We start from the raw sequence: 25424 nt of genomic DNA on the forward strand, positions 1-25424 counted from the left end.
CACCCTTTAAGGGCCTTTGGGTAGCTGATAATATTAGCTGGGTAGTGGCAGCCGGTACTACCGTATAGTCTGGGTAAAAGGGGCACAGCTGGAGAACCTGTGCGAGCCTTTCCCAGAAGTGTCTGTGTGGTTGTATAACCTTTTATCTCAAAGTGTGTGTGTCAGCTACTTGGGCAGGGACATGAAGCACTGTTTGGACAGAGAGGGTGCTGAAGATTTTAGCTTGCCCAGCTGGCTGAGCTCTGGACCCTATAGCTGTGCCAATGAAGAGTCTTATTGGGAACTTGGAGAGCAGGGGAGCAACCAGTTCCGGACTGATTGTGATCTCTGTGTGCTCTTAAGGAAGATTGCACTTTACTGTGTGTATTTGTTATCCTTTCCTCATATATGACATAGTCTGGTGTTATTGGTGAGGATTGAGACTCCTTGATTGCTGGGCCAGGGCACAGGCGTCACAATGATTTCTTCTTTTAAAGTCACTATTGTCCTGTTGTAATACCTAATTAAGAACTTCATGTAGTCAAGACCTGTACGATCGAACAGTTCCAACAATTCCTGGTGTAACAAGGATCCATTCGGAATGTTTGGAAACTTACAAATTTGTAGTCCTTTTGGGAGCTGTTCCAGCCTAATACAATCTTTGAAAAATAGGTTATCCAGCTGTAGTCCCCTGTATTTTTTCAACAACTTGAAATAGGAAAGAGAAGAAATTAAAATGAGATCAAGAAGAGCATGAACAGAAGAAGGCCTACCCTTTACCAAAGGGCAATAATTATCAGAAGGTATATTTTGCAGAAACAGACGAGATGGTGGTGGGACAGAAACCAGGAGGAATGGAAGAACATGAAGTGTTAGATGAACCAGAGATAAATAATAACAGACAGGATTTTTCTCCCCTTCCAAGATGGTTGGTGAGACTGAGGAACAAGAACAATCCATGGACATATCAGAACAATGGGCAGAACAGGCAAGGTCACCGACGGCAAGGTACAGGTGAAACGAACAGGAAAGGGAGACCACCATCACATCACCAGCAGTAAGACAACACAACAAAGACTTTTTCAACAATGTCTGTCTTAATGTGGTTTTTGAATATGAAGGATTTAAAGTATACAACTTTGGTAATATTGTTATTGCTGAAATGCATGGGAAATTGTTTTTAAAAGGTTTCAATTTCATATCAACCAAGAAAAGTAATATGGTTAGCAACATTTTAGATGTGAAAGTTTTTGTATGAAACATCAATTTAAAGTTGTTGCTAGGCAATGGACAAGGTAATGAGGAAGAAAGTGTATCCCTTTGCAGGAAAAGTGCTTACAATCCCCCATTACTACCACCAGTAGCTTTATTTGAAAATTAAGTGAATTTGACATTAGAGCATTGCACAATGATAGCAAAAAAGGCAATTTCAAGTGTAACAACCTTAGTAAAGAAGAATCAGAAGTACTGTTTAAACTCACTAACAACAGCGCCGTGAGAATTATAAAACCCAATAAAGGGGAAGGGGTGGTTATAATGGGATACCACGATTATAATGCTAGGATGTTTGAGTTGTTGAATAATAGTGAATTCTTCACTACAGCTTCACTCACTGAGATTAACATTTTCAAGCATTGGCTAGATTTAGTGTTAGAAGAACTTTTCCAAGAATATAATTTTAGTGAAGCAGAAATGAAGTACTTAAAGGTAAAAAGCCCTCTGATTCCCTCTTTTTTCGGGATCCTGAAAAATTCATAAATCAGTGGAAAATCCACCAATAAGACCAATAGTTGTGGCTGGAGGCACAAAGACAGAGCCCATAGCAAAATTGGTGGACCACCATTTGAAGGATTTTTTTTATAGGGAAAGAACGTGTTGAAAGACTCATGGCATTTATTGAATTGTTTAGCAAAAAGTGAGATCAAGGAAAATATTGTTTTTTCTTAGTATAGCTATAAAAGATTTATTCATGACTATCCCACACGAAGAAGGCATAGAATATTTTCAGGAAGCCTTAAATTTGGGCAGAAACATTTCAAAGGACTCTATTTTTGTGTTGATTTTAAAAATATTTTGGACTCATCAGAAATTTATTATTGTTTATACATATATATATTTAGAAATTGTTGGGGTTTTTTATGGGGTCACTCCATGACTGTTATATTTGTATAGTGTTCATCACTGAATTTTTATTTTTAAATTGTAATAGTGGCTAGGGATTTCTAACAGTGTTAGTACATGGCTAAATTAAGCATATATTATAGAGTTGTAATTATTGGTTGTTGGCAACAGCTTCATTTATAAAAGCAGGATGCATGTAATGGATTTTATCTGATGAAGTTCCATTGATTTACTAAAGGGAATGAACGCGCTAATCCAAATTCCTGGTGTTTTGATGCTGTTTGTTGTAGTAAGACCTGACTACTTTTTACCCAAGAATTTCATTCCATTTCTCACCTGTCTCTCTTTTCAGTTTTATCTCTTATTTTTCTTTCAGCATGCAACCACGTTTTTTTCACTCACTCTTAGCTTTCTATAGTCACTCAAATGAATTATTGCATGAGACCAAACCGTATTGTCATAAATTGTCATATTCAATACTGAATTGTAAAATTGTGCTCTGTTGTTACTGTATTGTACCTTCTACCTTGTTTAGTAATGTACCTAGTTTGGTTGGAACTTTACTTCCCACGCCTCTAATAAAAACAGGGCATATTTATATTGCATTGTTATGTACTGTGCTTTCAATTTTGCTTTGTGATATATCTAATTTTAATGGAGCTTTTCTCCCCAGACCTTTGCTGGAAGGAGTAATTTCTGTATGCCTTATTCGACCATCTCAGTTGACAAATGCAAATAACTAAATGTATAAATAAATAAATCACCAAGGCCATTTGGGCATGCATGGCCTTATCTTAGAGATTTTAGGCCCCATCAGAAAAGGCTTCATTTAGTGGTGAGATGCTTTCATCAGAGTTTCCAAAGTAGGTGTAGACACTATCCTTCCTTTGCAAAGAAGGAGGGGGTCCTTCTCCTACTAATTTTTAGTAGTAAAGGGTATAGGAGACTTCCCCTATCTTGGATCTTTTCAGCTTTAATGAGTACGTCTGGTACATCAAGTTCCAGTCTGTTTTTCCAAAAAAGGTTGTGCCTCTTTGTCTTAGAGAGCTTGGATGGTGTCACTGGAATTTATAGGCATTTTTGGCACATCATTACATGTAGTTTCAAGATTCCAATAGTTTAGCTTGATTTGGGCAGGCAGCATCTTCTTGCAAAGTGCCAGAATTTAGTCTATTTTCTGTACCTCTGTTATGCCAAGATGTCACCAGTGGTGATGAAGGACACGCAGGAGAAGGATCTCTGTTTTTTCTCCTACATGAGAACTACCTGATGGCATTCATGGCATGAATGTTACCAAGACTGCAGGCTGTGAGGGTCTCCATAAACAAGAAGTTTTTTTTTTGAATAGCCACTCAGTGGATAGCTTTAATCAGAACAAAAATGGATACTCTTCAGTGTCATTCCAGACTGCAGAGAGGGGGCTGAGAATGTTATATTCATGTATCCTGACTGAGGACACTGCAAAAGGCCCTATCTTAGACCCATCTTCATGAGATTAATGGCAGCCATAAGTCATCATAGTTTCATTTGCACATATGAGAATGTGGGTGTTGTATTAAGCAGTGAGGTACCGGAAGCTGCAGAGTTGACCATTATTTCACACATCTTCTTGTGCCAGACCCTTGCCACAGCCCAGAGTCTGGAGCCATGCACTATCTTATCTACCTTCACCAGTCTCACTGCGGGCCTTCACTTTCGGCAACAAAACCTGTCACAGGTCCCAATGATGGAATCTTCCTCAGCAGGTTAGGGATTCCTCTGTGGCACAGGTAGAAGTGGGCTTATCAGGAGAGGAGGCTCCACACTTTTATAACTCTAGACCTATAGACAGTGTTTCTCACCCTGAAAGCCCTGGAAAGTGAGCCAAGACTAGAACACTTTCTTCTTTGTTCATACAGCCAAATGATTGGTGTATTATGTTAATAAATTGGGCAGAATGCACTTATATCACATCTGCACAGATAAGTAGGCATGTCTAACAGTAGAACATAGACAGGGCATTACTTTAAAACTGTTCATATTCCTGGGGAAGTTAATATGTTGAAAGACTTTGAGCCGTAGCTCCAGTCTTCTTCTGAAGCTGAGGAATCAGGAATCCTGTATTGTAAGAATCTTTGAGTAGTAGGGCACACTAAATATAGCCCTGTTTACCAGTCAGGATACTGTGGTCTTCCTTTTCTGCTTGACACAGCTAAACAAAGGAAATGTTCCTGTGTTTTTTTCCATGTCCCATGCAAAATTTGGAAGAGAGAAACAAATTTATCCTGGTTGCCTCATGGAGGCTGGGAATAGTGCAATTTTTGGCTGTCATGTCCTTGGCACTACAGAAGTATCTGCCAACATAATCCTCTTCTGATGGAGTGATAATTGACTCCACTTTGGAGCCTTTTTCCTCACTTAGACCTCCTTCTCCCCTTTGCCTACTAGACCTCCTGACAGAAATAATAAAGATGATTTAGGCTGCCAGGAAGCTTTTCATTCAACTTATGTATTCTGCTAAGTTCTCAATTTAGGTTGAGAGCTACCCTATACCAGTTCATTCAGTTAGTTTGCAGATGACTTTCATCTGTCTCAGACACTCCTATGACTTTAATACAAGTTATTCAATGGTCATGATGCCTTTCTTTGTCTTTTGCATCTATTGTAACCTGTTGGTGGGCAGAGCTGTGGCTCAGCACTGGATGGTTATGTCATTCATTAAAGGGGCTATATATCCTTTCCAACATTTGAAGAAGTCTTCTCATCACTGGAACTATAATTTAATGACTGACTGGTGTACATCTCCTACTTGCACCAGCTGATATTGTGGCTGTGAGGTTTCTGTTTACATAGATGCATTTTGTGGTGGCCATCATTTCTGCTTGCAGAATTTATGAAGATCAGGTGCTTAATCTTAGGAAGCCACATTTGGTGTTTCACAGGGATCTTGCGTCTAATCTATACTTCCTCAGAAAGGTAGTGTGAGAGTTATCCTTAAACCAGTATATTCACTTTCCTGTTGTCTTTCCAGAAGCAAAGACTATGGGACAGCAAGCTCTTCACATCCTGGTTGAGCATCACCAGCTCAAATTTTATTTAAAGAGGCTACACGAATTGAAGAAGACAAAACACCTTTACTGTAGGGAACAAGGAGCTGCCATTGACTAAACAAATACTGCCCATGTAGATTACTGTTCTCACCATGTTTTGCCATCATGTGGCACCCACCTTTGAAAAATCATTGTTGTCACATTCAACTCTGTTAGAAGTGTGGTAGCTTGCAATGCTTACTTCAGAAAATACCTAAATTGCAGATATCTATTCTGAAGCTACTTGATTGAGATTTCAGACATTCAGCAAACATTATTATTTTATAAGAATTCCAGGATTTGGGATTTCTTTGACATTACAGTGCTATTTTATTTAAATTAATGAGCTTTGCCTTTTGGACTCTACATTGCAGGAGGTATATATTTTAGTGCTTAGAATAACTTTCAGTAGTTACCCACTGCACAGATGCTTTCATAATCAGGTTATAACAGATATATATTCACCATATCACATTGATCTGTGAGTCAGCCTTCTTCAGTAGTTGCATATTGCCAGGGTGGAATTTCCTTTAAGACTTGCAACTATATATTTTCATATTCTGGTATGCTGTGTTTCTGTTTCCTGTGTTCATTGTGCCCCCTCATTGGATGCATACCTCTCACGCGTACCTCATTGGGAGGAACATTCTTCATTTTGTGTCTTAAAATGTTCTTGTTCCCTGAAGTTCCACATCAAAAGAGTCTGTCACACATTCAGCATTAGGAGATGTCTTAACTGATATCCATTGTAAATAGAACTGATCTGTATTAATCCATCAAAATAACCTTTTATAAGTAAAGGCAAACACATTTAACCATCCTAGTTGGTGATGTTAGTAAACTATCAGTAAGTATTCCATACTTTGGTCATTTGTTCCACAGTATGAAAGATAGTGTTCCACATTTTGGGGATGGAAGGTTGAGAGCTATGATTGGAAGAGGGGAAAATTGAATGATATGGGGGCTAAATGACCTCTTTTAGCTTGACATATAGAGTTATCGTGTGTGCCAACAGGAAATGTGCATGTCTGCCAGAAAAAGGAAGAAAAAATAATGCCGATATGAGGACCGCAGGAGAAGAAATCACAATAAGACCATGTGATATGATGCAGACATACACTTTTTGTCAAACTGTGGTAATTTACATTTTATCGAGATTCAGAGTAATTATGCCACGTGTCATATGTACTCTCTGCAGTGTACACATACAAGTATCAGTAGTAAGGTGTGTGTCTCTTTAGTGTCGGGGAAGAGCTAAAAATGGAAAAGCATCTTTCTGACTGTATGAATGCAAATACTTGAAATTCCAAGTTACCCTGTGTCTCAGCATCCTGAAACAAGCATGACGTTTTCTGGGCAGTGAAGCCCACTCCATGGTAGGACTAATGATAATATACTGCTTTCTGCCTCATTACTATAAAATCTGACAAAGTGACAAAGGCATAAGGTACGGAAGACACATTTTCTACTGGTTCATTAATATTAGCTGCAGGAAGCTTTGGCTAACATGCTGCCTTATCACCTGACATCCTTCCAAATTTGCAACTGTTTAGAGCAAGCAGAACATGGAACCAGAGCTTCAATTTAGATCATGAGAACATTGCAGATGTGTTTTAAAAGAGTAAATGGGTAAAAGTCAAGTTACTTTGTAAGGACAGATGCATGTGTCTCAGACATACTGTACTGGACATGTGCTCATTATAGGTGCTACTTTACTAAAATGTACCAAATATGACTTGCTTATGTAGCACATAGCGTATTAGTAGAAGCATAACAAACAGTAATGCATTTTGGGGACTCAATATTTTCCTTTTTTTTTTTTTAGAGCTGTAGCAGAGAATGATTTTTTGCATAGTCTTTTGAACAAAGCTGCAGTAGCCAGAATAGACAGTGGTGGCCAAGGTAAGATAATCCCTATTCAATAAATAAATAACTATGATTCTGTAGCAGTTCTGATATTTTGAATTTCAACACCTAACTGCATTTTTATTAAATCTGTTTTTGTTTCTCAACAAGTATTTCATATCGTGTCTTAGTAAGTATAATCAGATGTTTTTTTTTTTCCTTAAAGTGCTGTATGTATTCTTCTCTGAAAAAAATTAAACACTTGGCTTATCAAGGAACAGTCTTATCAGGATTGCATGTCCTGATACACCTATCAGCAAGAAGTGCATAAAGATTGCTACGATGACTTGGTTTCCTAGTTTGTTGCATTATAAAGTTGACATGTAAGTTCTGCTAGGTACAGTTTGACCCTTTAGCAACCTGCTTACTTGAATTAAACTGAAAATGAAACACATTTGTCACAGCAAACTTCTGCGTCAAATTTCCTCAATAGGTCAATCTCAGCCCACCATTTTGTGGTTAAAAAGTTACTTGTCCAATAGGTATTCGTCAGTAAAATGGCATTCCACCCTCTCTCCATACCACCAAGTCACCTCCGGTACACTACAAGGCTCTAACTCGGTCCCCTCCTCTTTTAACATTCCCACACAACAGGCCTCCCTAATACAATATGTAGATGACTTCACACTCTTGCACACATCAGACAACCTGGCACATCTACAAAAAATACTCAAGAAGCTTTAACAGCTACTGAAACATGGCTTTGTAACTCGCAACTCATGCTCACCCTCTACCAAAAAAAAAAAAAAAAACTACTACCCCCCCTCAAAAATCACTCTCTAATGAAAAACTAAATTTAAAATCTGCCCTCTTAATAATACAACCATTGATGTCACTTCTCACAGCAAATTATTATGGATTATAGTGGATGATAGTCTTAAATTTGATCTGCATATACAAAATTGCATAAAAAATCGCCAACAACTAGGGATGCTTTAGAAAAAATAAAAAAAACTTTCTCACTAATGCAACTAAAACTACACTTCCCACTACTTACCTCCTCCTCTCACTAGTTTATGATACTTTCATCCTTACTACATGCCAGGTATCACAAAAAGCAAAACTTGAACAGTGGTATTATAAAGTGAGTAAACCCACAGCAAATACCCCTTTCAGACCCCACCACTGTATAGTACTCAAAAAGCCTAAACTGGTTAGAACTGCTCTATCAACTAACATACACACAGATTTTCACCACCTAAAAAATGATCCAGCATCCATCTGCTAGTCCAGCACTAAATACCATTCTACACAATTATATTCCCACCTGGTCATTATGATCCCATGACCAAAAAGCTCCTCTCTGTCCACAAACCTATCAAATTTGATGGGCATTGTCTACTCATACCGCATTGCTAAGGCCTGGAACTCCTTACCTGTATCTGTCAGATCAATACCCTCCCTTCAGTCATTAGAACCATTCTGAAAGACTTCCTAGCCAAAGTGTCTCTCTGTTCTCGTTCAACCCCAGGATAAACTGTATCTCTAAACATGAACAAGTACCTGTTTATGTCTTACATCTCCTTACTGCCCCTTCATTACTCACTTCCTTACTTTAATTAATTTCTCTCCCCTGACTCTTTATCTAAATATGCCATAATCCTTTTTTTCTGCTATATGTTGCAATTCCTGTTTTTATTATAGCAACTTATCTTTAATTTCTCTAAACTGGCTAAAATTTCTCTAAATATTAAATCATGGTCATATAGGTTGTATCTATTGTTATCCAGTGTTTTCACATTATATCTAATTTGGTATAATTCTTTACACTGTCAGTTTTTTTGCATTACATTTGAAGATTGTAAAATTATTGTTCCTAAAATATTTTTGTAATACGTTGGAGCTTTTCTCCCAGGACATCCACTAAAAATGGTCGCTTACCCAGGCAGACTTTCCAGGTAATCAAATGCCAATAAATAAATAAAGAGTGGGTTCTACTATTAGCTCTTTTTCACTTTTTTCTGCTGACTACAATTGCAACAGCAAAATATGTAAAGTTAGGTGCACGAATGACCACAACTACACAATTCTTTAATGCTGCAAATGGAAATGTGAACATAGTACAGAATGAAGTAGTGTTGTTAAGTGGGATTTCAGTAAGTAAGGAGGTAAAAACAATTTGAGAAGATTTGATTACTAATGGAAAACATAAAGGCAAAGCAAAAGCAGCATTATACAGCCACTGCACATTCTGAGAACATGGAATATTCTGGATCTGAGGAGGATATGTCAGCTGACAGCTTTATCATCCCACCAGGAAAAAAACATCATAATGAATGTTGCTGGTGATTAGCTGCTGTGGAGGTCAACAAAAAATGTCTGTGTCTCAACCTGGCCTATTGTGCAGAGGAATGCACCGCATATGACCGTGTTTGGTTGTTGGCACTGGCACTGAAGGGATTGGGCAGAGGTGGATGGGAGTGTGTGGCTAACACTGACTTGCCCATCCTTGTTGGGGTGGGTTGGCTCATAGCACTGGTGATGCCTGCTTGAATGCAGGTGTATCACTGCAGCATGAAGAGTTTATCAAGATGTTTGATCAGTAGTGAGGAATTATAAGCTATAGGTAAACATGAGTGTTTCAGATTGTTTTAATCTGCGTGTTTAGATACAATGTCAAATTGTCTGACAAGTTATTAGGAGTATTTATTTTGCAGTAAATATAAATGTTTTTGTACTATTTTGCATATTTATGTAGAACATTGAAGTGTTCAGAGCATTAGCCTGTTGATCTAACTTCTAAATGGGCTTCAGCTCAGTGGGACTTACTGGTCAGCAGACATAAATAAACACATATAAAAATGTCATCAGTAATTAAATAAACAAATAATAACTAAGCAAGTGAGTAAGGAGCAAATAAATAAACACAATGGCATTGGGATGTTGAGTATTTTTTTGTGATCTTTTTGTGTTTCTATCAACCACCAAGCTCTGCCATGAGCCATAGTTCACTCCTTGCCACTGGTTTAATAGGAGATGAATGTACTGTTATCATTTAGGACACTGTGAGTGTTTTATTTCTGTATTCCAGCTGTAAACCTTTCCTCGCAGCTGATGACATGCTGACTTACAGATGTGAGGACATGCAGTACCTTTTGCTGTAGGCATGTGCATTGTCACTCATGCCTCATGAACGCTACCATTAAGACATGGTTTTGCAGAGCCAAGTGTGCATCCCTGGTCATTCACCTCTGTGTACACTAAGTGCTAGCATTACAGAGGGCTGGACTTCTTCCTTCACCCCTTGATAGATAAGCAGTTGTTGGCACCTAATGGCATTCTTCCTCATTGGCTGCTATAGCACCAGGATTGCTAACTGATCCTCGCTTGTTAGGGTTACATTCAGTGCTCATTTGTGCCATGGATCCTTCTTTCCCCATTGTTGAGTGATAAGGTGCCAGTCACTGACACTGGTGGTGCCATATACTCTAGGCTGTGTTTCCCAGACATTAGGATGTGCCCATTCTTCACTTGGTAAGGTATGAGCCCCAGACACTGCTTGCTGGTGTCCTGAAATAAAGAAAATAATTCTTCTCATTTTAGATATCTTCTGAAACTGAAATTAGGAAAAAAAACTTTCATGGCAGTCTTTCACATCCAACCCATCTGCCCCACTGCAGAGCTACCACCAATTATACATCCTGTCAATACTTAGCAACCACAGCTGTCAGGATCACTACCCTAGAACTGACACTTTACTTTACATAGCAGTAGTGGACCATGGGCTGTAAGTGCTTTATTTTTTTCTTTGGGATTCTTAATTTAATGTAGTTCAATGAGACTTTCAACTAAATGTCACAATTTGTTCATTTCTTGTCATTTAGGATCCAGATTTTTAAAATGCTTTCTGTGGGATCCAATCTCATGAACTGTGCTGCCTGTGTTTACTTAAACTTTGTTAACCCATGTAATGGCCCCAACCCAGTAGACAAATATAGTAGTGCAGGTATAAAAATAGATATGTATAATAAATAGATATAATAGATAGTATATTGTATAGTAATATAAATAATAGTATAGTAATATAAATAATAGATAGTATGGTAAAAATAGATAAAATGTTCCTAGAGGATGGTGCAGTGGTAGCGTTGTCGCCTCACAGCAAGAGGTTCTCTGGTTTGATTCTCGGCTAGGGTGCATTATGTGTGGAATCTGCATGTCCTCCCTGTGTTCGTGTGGGTTTCCTCCTGATGTTCTGGTTTCCTCCCACATTACAAAGACATGTGTTTGGAGTGTTTCTCCCCTGGCCTCCACTGAAACTTGGCTTGTTCCAAGTCGAACTTTCCCGGTTAACAAATAATAAATAAATAAATAATAGTTGTACAGAGTTAGGCATTTCAATAGCAATGAAAATACACAAACGGCACAACTACACATAAATAACAGAATAGGTACAGGAATTCCAATCCAGTTTCTAGTGTGGTGCTTACAAAACTAAGATGTATGCTTTATGCACATATGTACAAGTGTGCTTAAGAATTATGTGCATAATATGGTATGAAAGGAATGAATCTAATTACCATTTTGGTTAAAATGACCATAAAATCATGCTAGTTCAGTAATTTTAATTTAAATCACATTGTTCCAACTAAAAACTGAAGTTTGCCCAAAATCACTGTAGAGCCAACCACAAAGTAAGTAAGACACTGGTACACTAGCCACCAAAGAAACCACAAAAAGACCCATACCACAATTGGAATACCTTCAGAGATACCTTACTAAAAGGATACAAGTCCTAAACAATAGGTCTTGCATGGACCACCTCAAAGATTTATTACTATACTCAGTATCCTACAGAGTGCTTAGAGGTGACATGTCTGGCATACAAGGTATCCTCCAAGCTAATACAGATGGACCTACTGAACATCATCAAATCAAATGGCATCAGAAATACTCAGCCCAAGTATCTAAACTGAATGTTGTGGAAAGATGGATATATATCACAGAGGCTACCACTGTTCCAGAATAGACTATCCATAAAATAAAACAAAGCTCATCCGTCCATATTCAAATGCAACTTGGATCTAAGGATGGGTAATAGAAAATGTACTCCAGGATTGCCCCTCATGCCACTAATGGATAGAGGCATTTCCTAAATGCTGTATCTCTTACATGAGTCCCCACAAATTATCTACGGTATGATCACAGTTATTCTCACTAGGGCTACTATACAATTATCAGCCATGGGATAGGTAAGACCAATCAGAAAATGTTAATTCAAGCACCAAAAGGGAATTGGCTAAGCTTAAAATATCCTCCAAGTGAACCTATGCTGTGTAATAAATAGTTATAAAAAATTGCCCTTTTTAGATCACTAAGTGCCCCTCTCAACCTCCGCCCCCTCCGCCCCAGTCTTCAACAGCTTCAGGCACCTATGGCTATTAAATCAGGTGAATATAATCCTGTAACTATTGCAGTTGTCTTAATATGTTGATTCCCAGATGTTATTTCATTGCTGTCAGTTCCATACTATACAGAGATCAAGCTTTGACTTTGCCCATGTGACTTACAATTGACTAGCAACCTCTGCACTGGAGGAAGTGATGATGGATATTAGGAGGGAGTGGATAATGATGTCTCAGTCCTGGTATGGAGGCAGTCTGGCCTTTTTAGTGCCAGTATATTCAATATTGACAGGTAGATGTTATGTAGGGTATGGACTGGAGATGTGTAAAATCACACTGTGAAGTAGGGGGAGCTATTACCAGAAAACAGAAACTTTATTCTGGCTGACTAGATGAAGACTGTACCATTGACAACCTCTTACCATAATTATGTAGAACAAATGGACATGGTTACAAGGTGGCTACTAGATGGTCATCGGGCATGGAGAAGGGGTAAAAAAATGAAAAAGAAAAAAATAAATGCAGTAGCTATTACTACCAAGTTGTTTTATTCAGTTCCTTTCCGTATTAAGAAAATTGATGTAGTAAATGCCTTTTAGAACCAAAGTGAATGTATTTCTTAACAAATCCCAGCATTCCAGTAACTATTTCTGATTGTACCTGATGTACCTATTATGTACAAAACCAAAAAAGGAGCCAGCACAAATCCCGTTTGAAAATAAGTGTATTAAAAAATACACATGATATACACCATAATGACAGACTGCATATACATATGCAATAAGAACAAACTGCACAAACCGGTTTCGGCTAAACAGCCTTCCTCAGTGTGAGAAAAATAGTGAAGACCATTGCATTCAAAAGCAGCCCATTGATATATAGGCATACAATTAGGATAGAGACCAATGAAAATAGTACACAAATAAAGTAATCAAAACTGTTTATTTAAACCGGGAGGAAAAAGCCTGCCCAGTTTGACAATCCACTTTTTTTCTTTGATGTCCAAAACTTGATGTACACCAGCTAGATCATTATTTTTATGCACAATACAATCAATAATAGTAAATCTGAACAAACCAGTCTGATGGTTACAAATATGTTTATATAATGCACTAGTTGGTTATGTATCCTAATATAATTCAAGTGTTCTCCAGTTCTAAGCCTGAAAGGCCTAGAGGTTTGTCCCACATAGAAAGCTTGACATGAGCAGCTAGCCAAGTAAATTATCTAAGTTGAGCTGCAATTGCCAAAGAAATCGATGTCATAAACATTTGAAGTGTTTTTACTAGAGAAACAAGTAGTTTTATATATGTGTGAACAACTTGAGCAATGACCACAGGGATGACAGCCAACCAACTTATGCCCAGTGATGGTCCTTTGTGTCAATATTTTTTCTTGCTGGGCCCTTTTATAATGACTAAACAAAGACCCCAAGGATCTGCCCCTATGAAAAGAAAAGGCACATTTATCGTCCTAGATATCCATAAAAGGACCCCCCTCCCCAAAATGTTCCAGTGTCTAGAGATTATATCCATAAAGGATTGGGTATTTTTGCCATAAGTGGTAACTAGCCTAATCTGTGACCCCTGAGCAGAAACCCGTTCTTTATATCTTAATAATTCAGATCTATCCTGTGATTCCACATACTGATTGGCCACATGGATGTCACTAACCCTGTATCCTCGGGCTCTAAACCTGGCACATAAATCCAATTTAAAATACTCGTGAGTGGCAGTACTAGAACATATTCTTTTGACCTTGAGAAACTGAGACTTCGGGATATTCCTGATGACATGTTGTGGGTGGAAGCTAGACGCATGAAGTAGAGTGTTATATTGAGGAAATTTGCGGAACACCTGTGTTGCTAAAGTATTAGCAGGAGTGCATGTAACCAAAACATCCAAGAATGTGATCTCTTGTTGATGCCAAGTTAATTTAAACTCAATACCCCAAATGTTTTCATTCAGGTATTTCAAAAATTCCTCAAGATACCCAGCATCAGCCCTCCACACAAGCCGACAGTCATCAAGATATTGCCTCCAAATAGCCATTTCATCAAGGTAAATGTTATGACTTCTGTCATAAATAAGTGCCTCTTCTATATAGGCCATAAATAAATCGGCATATATGGGGGCAAAAGATGTCCCCATTGCCTTGCCACGGACTTGCCAAACACATTGCTGCTGGAAATAAAGGACGTTGTTATCAAGAACATATTCAGCTAGACATACTAAAAAGGTGTTGAATCCTGGTCTATATAAATCAGCCCTGTCTAGCCAATACTGAAGTGCCATCAAGCCCGCCCAATGAGGAAAATTAGTATACAGGGAGGTGACATCCAAAGTGCACAACAACCATTCGGATTCCAATTGGAGATCCGAAATAATTCCCAAAAACTGTGTTGTGTCTTGAATCCGTGACCATATATGAGACAACAAGGGTTTCAGATGTTGAATGAGGAACTCAGAGAGGGGTTCTGTTAATGAGCCCCTCCCAGAAACAATGGGTCACCCAGGGTGATGAACAGGGTCCTTATGGATTTTGGGCAATAAGTAGAGGTATTGCTGTTTGGGGTGGTCCACCTTCAAATGAAAACAAGTCTCTTTAGGGATAATACCCTCTTCGACTGCTTTATCCAAAAAACTGTCAATCTCAGACTTGAATTTCATAGTGGGATCTAAAGGCATGATCATATAATATTTATGATCCATTATCTGTTTAAGACCTTCCTGATAATAATCTATCCAATTTAGGACCACCACCACTCCTCCCTTGTCAGCTGGCAAAACAACAATGTCATTATTAGACTTATGTTCTGCTATACAGAGGTGTTCTGCCCACATAATATTATCATGCATCACACCATCTTTGCCAAACTGCAAATGCAAATCCCTAAGAACCCTGTTCTGAAAAATCGAAACAACTGGTGACATGGGGGGTTTGAACGTAGACTTCCGAAAACAGAAAGTGTCAACAACATCATGAGAGGAATCCTGGTCCTTGAAAAACAGGCGTAAATTGAGCAGGCAGCAAAAATTAACAACATCCATTGCAAACTCTTGTTTGGATACATTAAAACTAGGCACAAAACTTAAACCTTTATTCAAGATTTTTATTTGTAAGTCAGATAAGGCATAGGAGGAAATACTATGTACATTAGTAGAACCATTTAACTCCGAATTATCATCCTCAGAATACACTCCAAATCTGGAGGGACCCTAATGTTTCCTCCCCCCTCTTCTTGACTTAACTCTAAAGGGTGACCCAAGTTATTAGCTGTATTGTTCCTCTTGGAAATTGGTGACCTATGGCCTAGAGGCATTGAATACTGGCTCAACAAAACTGAAATATACAAGCCAGGTTTCAACACCCTTTTGTTGTGTTTAACAGAACATGTTTTGACAAAAAATGTGTTTTTTTACAAAGACAAATGCTATTTACAAACCAAGGGGACAGCTATGGGTGCATCTTTTGCACCCATATATGCCGATTTGTTCATGGCATACTTTGAAGAACAGGTTATTTACGACAGCTCACATAACATTTACATGGTTGAAATGGACATTTTGCGCAGATATTTGGATGACTGCTGGTTGGTATGGAGAGCGAATAAAGAATACCTTTCAGAATTTGTTTCTTATTTGAACGAAAATAAATGGGCAATTGAATTTTCTGTCAGCTATGATAAAGATAAAATTATCTTCTTAGATGAATTGCCATGCATCTGATCATACGCTGACTACAGAAATTCATTGTAAATTCCCCCAAAATAATTCACTTCTCCATGCAACCATCTTTCATCCTCCTCACATCTGCAAAAACATTCCCAAATCACAGTTTATGCGCATTAAATGCATTTGTTCTGATCAGCACACTTATAGACACTTCAGAGATAATTTAGTACATCGATTCCATGACTGTGGGTATAAAATGGGTCAACTATTACATACCAAGCACAAAGTTGACCAGATGGATCGCACCGAATTGCTTCATTACAAAACTAGACACAAATCACCTTCAGTAACACCTAGATTTATCACCACATATGGTCAGAATACCAACATATTGATGCAAATTGTTCAACATAATTGGAACATATTAACATGTGAACCTAGACTTCAGGACATTCTTGGAGACAGATGTTCGTTTTCCTTTCGGAAAGGCAAAAATCTATCTGCCTTTTTTAATCACTTTAAACATCTTCAGAAGAAAGGTACCAAAAGTATCTAGACCACATTATCAGGGGATCCATTAATTGGTTGCTTCCCTTGTGGACACTTTATCTATTGTAACATCATACTCAAAACCACCAGTTTCAGCAGTCAAAACACCCTCAAGTATTCAGTATAACATTTTTTGCTAACTGTTCCTCAGATTGGGTCATTTATTTGGCCAAATGCACATGTCCTGCATTCTATATTGGCCAAACCTCCAGACCCTTGAAGCTTCGAATCTCTAACACTTTAGTGATATCAGACACAAGAGAGACACCAATGCTTTATATAAACATTATTTGGTACATCCAAAGGCTACTTTTAGTTTTACCATTATTAATAAAATTAGAAGATCCAGGCATAACAAATCAGGTTGGCATAATTTAATAAATTCAATGGAGAAAAAATGGATCATTAAACTTGGTGGGCTCTTTAAGCCAGGTCTAAATGAGCATATGTAATTAAGCACATGACTCACCTGAGTATTTAAATACAGGTTCTTTTTTGTTTTTTTAAACACTGAAAAAGGCCTTGTTAAATATTTGCCAAAACCGGTCTGTTTTTCAAGAACCTCAATCAATAAGTTTAATTTCAAGGTGCCTTGTATGCTGGTCCTGTTTTCTTTTTGTTTGAATACTATGCCTAGAAAACCAACAACCAAAATGCATGCTCAAGCTCCCATGCCACAAAAACAAATGCTTTGAATGGCTGAAGACCTTATTACACTAATTAGGGGAAGCAAGCCTTCCCCTGCTAAGAGACAAATAATTGAGTTTCATTCTGATTCTACAGACCAGGAGTTCGATGACTCTGACCCATCTGATTATCAGGACATGCCCTTATCAACCTATGAGGATTCAGATGCAGAGGAATCCATTCTCTCTGCCTCCCTCCAGAGGATTTTTATTTTGGTGAAACCTTGCATACTTTAAGAGAGCATTTCTGCTGGGAATGCCAAGACTGCCCTCAGTCTAAAAAGAGACTTAGAGAATTTTTAGAGTTGCCTCAGCACAGGCCTCTAGCTATACCCCCTGTACTGGATGTTGTAGATGATGTTTTTATGGAATCCAGTCTCACTCCGGATACTTTACCCCTGGCCCCTAGGAAACCTGACAGATACCACAGAGTACCTGATTCCCACAAATTTCTCTTCAAGAATCCTACTGCAGATCCAGAGACCATTTCCCAGGGACCTAAAGGTATTAAGGCTACTACAGCCAAAAATCCTTCCCCTTCAAACAGGGATTCCAGAGCTTTAGACAGGAGGAGTAAGAAAGTATATACCTCTGCAACTCTTGCCATCAGGGCATTGAATTGCCAGTTTCACATGTTGAAGTACCAGCAGCATATTATGGAACTAATTAAACAAACAATGGTGTTACTTCCAGATTATGCAGAAAATAAAGACTTACAAGAGCTAATGCATTCTGCAAACCAAGTTAGTAAGCATAGTTTGCAGTGTGGCTTTGATGCCCTAGAAGCATTTTGCAGGGCTTCAGTCACTGGGTCTGTACTGAGAAGGCATGCTTGGCTGAAGGAACAAACCTTGCCAGATCATGTCAAATCCAAATTACTAGATGCTCCTTTAAATAAGGACTGTTTATTTGGCACCAAAGCTGAAGAGATTCTTAAAAAGACGGAAGAAAAAGCTAAATCTATGCAAACTGTTAAAGAATTCTTACAAGTGCAACCACCTAGATTCAGTAGGCATTGGCCTTCTAAAAACTGGTCCTTTCCAACCCCTTCCAGGCCTTCTCAGACCAAGCCCAGGGAAGCAGGCCACCCAGACTACAGTCTCAGGTATGCAGAGATCTAAACAATGGAGTGCCCCCACCTCAAAAACAGGGAGTGGTAAGCTGACTTCTTATGGAAAAAGTTCACAATGACTTTTCAATTATCCTTCCCAGCCCTGCCCAATTACTTGTGCCCCTAGGAGGAAAACTTGCCCTTCATGCAAAAAACTGGATGTCCATTACTCAGGACAGATGGGTCCTAAACATTGTATCCCAGGGGTACAGATTCTACTTCCATACACTGCCAACCCCAAGCAGGCTTCCAGACCTTCCTCCAAACCAGTTGGCAGAGGCTCAAAAGCAAGTACTTTCCCTGCTCAATATCAAAGCTATTCAGCCTGTTCCAGTGGAACAAAGGGGGCAGGGTTTCTACTCCAGACCTTTCCTGGTGCCCAGAAAAGAGGGCTCTTGGTGCCCAATCTTGGATCTGTCAGCTCTCAACACCTTTCTGGTGGTCCCAAAATTCAAGATGCTTACCCTGCAACAGCTTCTCCCTGTGCTAGCCAAGGATGCCTGGTTAGTCACTCTAGAGTCTAGACTTAAAAGAAGCTTATCTGCACATCCCCATAATGGAGTCATGTAGAACATATCTACACTTCAGGGCAGGCTCTATGCACTATCAGTTTTCTGCACTTCCGTTTGGCTTATCTACTGCGCCCAGAGTATTCACAAAGTGCCTGGCTCCAGCCATTGCATACTGCAGGCAGAGAAATATCCAAATTTTCTCATACTTGGATGACTGCCCGATTCAGGCGGACAGTCAGGAATTGCTACTTCAGCACCTGTCATTTGTAAAAAGCCTTCTCACTTCATCAGGGTGCACCATCAATGAAAAGAAATCGCAACTGGTGCCTAGTCAAAAGATTGTGTTCCTGGGAGCAAGCTTGGACACAACTTCCCAGATGACATTTCTCACTTCAGAAAAACAGGTCTGTCTGACAAACTAATTCAAACAAATGGCCACAAGAACCCAGCTATCTGCAAGGAAAATACTGCAAGCCCTAGGGTTCATCGCCTCATGTAATTTGCTAATTCCATATGCAAGGCTGCATATGAGGAAACTTCAATGGTACTTAAAAAGTCTTTGGTGCCAGCATTCTCAGGACCTGGAAACAGTCATTCCAATCATACCTTGTCTAAGGGCAGAGTTCCTTTGGTGGGCAAAAGCATGCAACCACAACAAGAGACTGCTTTTCACCCAACCCCTCGCTGCCCAAACCCTGACAACAGACGCATCAGACTATGCATGGGGGGCTCACTTGGCAGGCAAGTGTATTTAGGGCCACTGGAGCCCAACCCAGATTATCCTGCACATCAATCAAAAGGAGATGCTAGCTGTACAGAATGCTCTGACAGCCTTCAAATACCTAATCCTTCCAGGACAACTGCTTATAAAAACAGACAGGACCAGAGTTATGTGGTACATAAACAAGCAGGGGGGGACCCATTCATACCCTCTCTGCAGGCTAACCATGGCCCTGTGGAACACAGCTTTGAGCAACCAAGTGCATCTACAAGCTCAATTCCTGCCAGGCAAACAAAATTCACTGTCAGATGACTTAAGCAGAAATCTCCTGGACCCACGCAAGTGGAAATTGGAGCCCAGCACCTTCAACCTTCTGATCCAGAGGTGGGAGACACTGGAGGTGGACCTATTTGCCTCCCCCGAGTACCACCAGTTGAACAAAATCTGCACCAGGAACCCTCACAGCAGGGCCTGGAACGTGGATGACCTATCCTTTCAATGGGAAAACCTCTCAATGTATGGCTTTCCCCCACTGCCCCTCCTCTCAAAAGTACTACTCAAGATAAAACAGGACAAGTCAAGGGCAATTCTTATTGCCCCAGACTGGCCACACCAGTGCTGGTACCCACTCTTGTGCAGTCTGACAACAGTGCCACCCTGGCACCTTCACCAGACTTCTACCCTGCTGTCTCAGCAGGAGGGACAGATTTTGCATCCACAATTGCAATCCCTAAACCTTGCTGCCTGACTTATCCCTTGAATAACCCACCAGCAACCCTCAGCAAACAGGTGCTGGATGTCATTCTTGAAGCCAGAAGACCCAGTACTAGGAAATCCTATGCTGAAAAGTGGAAAAGATATTTTTCTTGCAATCAGTCTCAAGGGAAGGACACAGCAGTGCCCTCCTTACTGCTAATCCTGGATTATCTAGCAGAGCTACTCCACAGAGGCCTATCCTTCTCCTCCATTAAGATTCATGCCTCTGCCATCTCATCTCATTATAATACTGAGCCACCTCTATTTTCTCACCCTCTCATCAAACAGTTCCTGAGAGGGGCTAACAACTTAAGGCCCCCTAAGAGAGCACCCACCCCTGCCTGGGAACTTAACTTTGTACTGGAAAAGTTCACGGTTCCCCTTTTTGAACCTGCAGCTTCAGCAGAGTTAAAATTCCTCTCTTGGAAAACAGCCCTGTTTTTAGCTATAACTAAAGCAAGAAGAGTGTCGGAGTTACAGGCACTAATGGCTGTGGAACCGTTCATTATTTTCCATGCTGACAGGGTTTCCCTCGGGACTAACCCATCCTTTATGCCTAAGGTGGTGTCCGGTGTGGCTGTAAACCAGTCCATCCATTTGACAACCTTCTTCCCTAACCCTCAGAATAAAGGGAAAAGGATCCTGCACTCCTTGGACGTGCACAGACAGCTCAGGTTCTACCTTGACAGGACTAAACCTTTCAGAAAATCTGACCAGCTGGTAGTCAGCTTTGCTACAGGGGCAGAGGGTAAAGTCCATTTCAAAGCAAACTATTTCCAAATGGATAGCACACTGCATCCATTTTTGCTACAAGCACCATGGAAAACCTACCCCACAGGGGATCAGACCACATTCTACTAGGGCTACTTCCACCTCTACAGCATTTCTTAGGGGAGTCCCTACTAGGGACATTCTGGTAGCCGCTACCTGGAGTTCTGTACACACCTTCACCAAGCATTACCACTTACCAGTTTTTTTCTAAATCCAGAGCTGGATTTGCTACAGTAGTCTTGCAAGGCCTACTAGCTAGCACTAACACTTCTTGACTGCCTCCACCCTTCCTCAGCTTTGGGAATCAACCCAAGTGTGATGACTGCAACAGTGAAACATAAAGAAAATAGTGCAGTTGTGTATACTTACCATAAATGTAGATGTTCAAGTTTATTTACTGTTGCAATCCTGGTTTCTCTCCCTCCAGCCCCCTGGCTTTCTTTATCTTTGTATCTCTCCTCGCTATGGCCATTCCTAATGGCATTGGTGTTTACTTTTTACTGGTGGTGTTCCCCACCATATACTAACTTACTATTTGGGGGCTCCTGACATTTGGAGCAAGAAAAACTGATGTAATGACATTGGCTGCCTGTTTTATACCCCTGACGTCATGGATGAAGCGACAGCATCTGACACAGAAATCCTAAGACTCTGATATTTGGGCCGACTGAGGGCTACCTGCAGGCAGATAACCCAAGTGTGATGACTGCAACAGTGAATACACTCGAACATCTACATTTACAGTAAGTGTACAAAACTGTACTGTTTCACTAACTACTACTGCAAAATGCTACCTCGTGAGAGTGACACTTTTTCAGTACTACAGTTTTGCCAGGAATGAATCTGTCTTTTAGTGATAGACTGATAACTCTTATAGCATCTGTGGAATGGGGGCATAAGAACAGCTCTTTGGGAACCCAATACTGGCTGAAGATAAAGTATAGCAGACTTACAGATTTTTGTTCCCCTCCATACTCCCATTGTTGCTAACAACTCCCATCTGTAAGTAAACCATAGTAGTGACACTGTTACAAATTAAGTTTATGTCCATGTTTGCTGTAGATGACCTTACTAGTGCTTCCCTGTTTATCTTGTGAGTATGCATGAAAGGGCTATCCAAAGGCATGCAGGATGATCTCTACTAGCAATCACTAACACAGTGGCTCATGTTCACACACACTCCACCTGAGAGCAGAGTTAGGCCTTCAGCTACAGTCTGCTCCCCCTCTGGCTGGTCCTGTTGTGTCAGTACCAGGATTCAAACTGTGATCGCTGGCAGTGTAGGTCCAGGCCATATACCTATGTCAGTTTGGCAGGTGCACCACTGACATTGATGAAAGGTGAAATGAAAGTTCTAGCACTGAGAAAAGACAGTTTACCCATACAGAATTAGCATGCCACCTACTATCACCAAGCATATGGTCATCAAATCTATTTTATATGTGTTGTAATATTGTGCATCTTGTAATCCTGCAGTGGTCAGCTGTGCTTAATTTCATTGGTAGAATATATGATTGTGTGTATATAGTGCACATTTTGAACCGTATCATTATTCATTCTGTGAGTGACAGGTATTATTAACTCAGTAAACCATCTTGTAGTCTCATCTCACTTTTATAACCTTTTGCATTATCAGTTTAAACATCTGTAATAAATGGTGTCTAATTTCAGTTAAGAACTAGCCCCATACCAGGGTTTAAAATGCTATTACACCAGAGTTTAAAATGCTGTTACATCCCTGTGTATCATTTTGTCTAGCTTCATAGCCTATGTTTATCTAAGCTGACCTGCACCTTCTACACAGTTTTCATTTATTATGTTATTCTGATGTGAACTTGCGTCACATCACTGTTTACATAAAACATATCTTATATTTTAATCGGCGCCTTTGCCAGCAGACTAGTTGATTTTAAGTTGTTTTCCTCTGTAATACCTTATTTTTGTGTAACAGAAGCTATACGTGAGCTTTATTTTGGTTAAATGATTTTCCAGTGATCACACAGAATGCTGGGAGAGGCTGTGGAAATGGAACATAGCTTTACAGGCTAAATTTATTTCAGGGCACATTATTAATCAAAAAAATAATGCCATCAAATATGACATAATTCATTTTATTTTGTTTTATTTATGCATAAGTTTTGTTCAAATGTGACCAGTTTCATTTTGTTTTGTTTTATTTATACAGAAGTTTCTTTGTTTGATTGCTAGGATTATTAACTTTGAACACAGAAAGGAAAGTAGGAAAGAAATGCAGTATACATCACAGAGGTTAAATCACAGAATTATTAGAAAATAAATGAATCATATGTGCAATGCCAACAAAATAACCTAAAAAAAATCAAAGGTTAGCAATGAAATTGACATTAGAACGGAGATGATGTGACACATTTTATTGCACATCAAAACCAATTTACAGTAAATCAATTATAATTACAGATTGTTTTATCAGATGAATAAAATTTCCAGTGGTCTAATAAAAGTATCACATACTTTCTTTGTGCTTGTGTTTTTGCTAGTGAAGCTGCAAGGCACTTCTTTCTGTAGATGAAAATGAATAGACTCAAGATCCTTTACATTAATATAAAGTCAATCAAAACTTTAACAATTAGAAAAAAATGGAACTAGGATCCGCCACATAACACAAGCACTCAGGTCACTCCAAGGCAAGTACAAATATGACTCAGTCATTGTCCATGCTGGTGTGAATGACCTGAGACGTACCTCTCTGGACTACATGAAAAGAGACATAGAGGAGCTCTCTGAGAATGTAGCCCAGGCCGGCATGATCCTGACCTTGAGTAGCATCTTACCCTCACCAAAAATGATGCCACAATATGAAGACAAGATGATCAATTTCAACAATTGGCTTAAGTATTGGTGTCATTTAAAGGGGATCCAATGCCTGTCAGCCTGGGATGACATGCTCGACAAGCCAAGATGCTTCACTAGGGACGGCTTGCACCTGTCACCCCTGGGCTTTCGGATATTGGCAAAGGCTCTTGCTACCCCCATAGTGCCTTTTTAGGCAAGGCTCAAAAGACAAACCCATCTCCATAGGTATCACAAGGGATAAGAAACTAAGAGTAATGCTACTCAACACCAGAAGTCTAAACCTCAAGATGCACGCACTCAAAACTCTCCTTAGCATGGAGAACATCGATATCTGTGCAGTAACAGAAACCTGGTTCAAGGCTCCCGAGAGCACCCCAGCACTACCAGGTTATACCTCCTAGCATGCTTTTCGGCCCCAAAACTTGGACCGAACCACAAAAGGAGGGGGAGTATCAATATTCGTCAAAGATACCCACACCTCCAGGTTGGTGGCACAGCACGAAGCATCAGAGACTATCCATGTGCAACTAACAGTGGGTAAAACTGCCTTCCAGTTTATAGCCTGCTACAGACCACCATCCCAAACCTAGGAACCCCACTCGGCCTTTCTGAGAACACTAGAAAATATGAAGGTCTCTCCAAACATCATTATATTGGGCGACTTCAACTACCCAAACATAGACTGGGAGCATGACTCTAGCTCCAACACCCTAGCCCAAAGGTTCCTAGAATTTATAAACTCAAATGCTATGGAACAACTTGTTACCACTCCCACAAGATGGGAAAGCATACTGGACCTGATCATCACCAACATGGGGACTCCATGCTCCAGACCAGAAGTGTATCCCTCATTGGTAAGATCAGACCATAAACTAATCTCACTGGATATTCGCATCTCGACTCCACCCACTGCCCTGAAAACCACAGTGAAAAACTTCTCTAATGCAAATTTCACACTCCTCAAAACCGAGGTGGAATCCTTCAAAGCCCCCGGGCCTGTGGAAAATATGGCCCAGACCACAGAATCCTTTATAAACACATTCTATGAACACCTTCAGGAATGCATGGATCATGCAATCCCAAATAAAACCAAGTCCCAATCCTCCAAAGGCAGATGTCCTGTCTGGTGGACCCCAGCCATAAACAAACTATACAATAGAAGGAGGAAGCTACTACATGATAGAGCAAAATCCCAAAAAGGGAAGGCATCTCTGATCAGTATTAGCAAAAAACTATGGGCACTCATAAAATCGTCTAAGGCCAGCTTCGAGAAAAATTGCACAGGACACTAAGGATAATCACAAGGCTTTCTTTAGTTATGTAAGGAACCTGGGTGGGAATTCCCAGATATGCTCAGAATTAGTCCAAAATGACAAAAAATACACCAAACCCAC

General features: G+C 39.8%; 1 protein-coding gene across 1 annotated transcript in view; it reads left to right on the forward strand.

Moving 5' to 3' along the window:
- DOCK2 (dedicator of cytokinesis 2) overlaps positions 1 to 25424 on the forward strand; it is a 4134711-nt gene that overhangs the window by 676707 nt on the left and 3432580 nt on the right. The window contains exon 12 of the mRNA XM_044069535.1: positions 6994 to 7070. Coding sequence (XP_043925470.1) covers positions 6994 to 7070 — 77 coding nt within the window. The remainder of the gene's footprint in view (positions 1 to 6993; positions 7071 to 25424) is intronic.

This window comes from Protopterus annectens, chromosome 4.part0, assembly GCF_019279795.1.
Source record: "Protopterus annectens isolate FY-2018-M chromosome 4.part0, PAN1.0, whole genome shotgun sequence".
Lineage (NCBI taxonomy): Eukaryota > Metazoa > Chordata > Ceratodontiformes > Protopteridae > Protopterus > Protopterus annectens.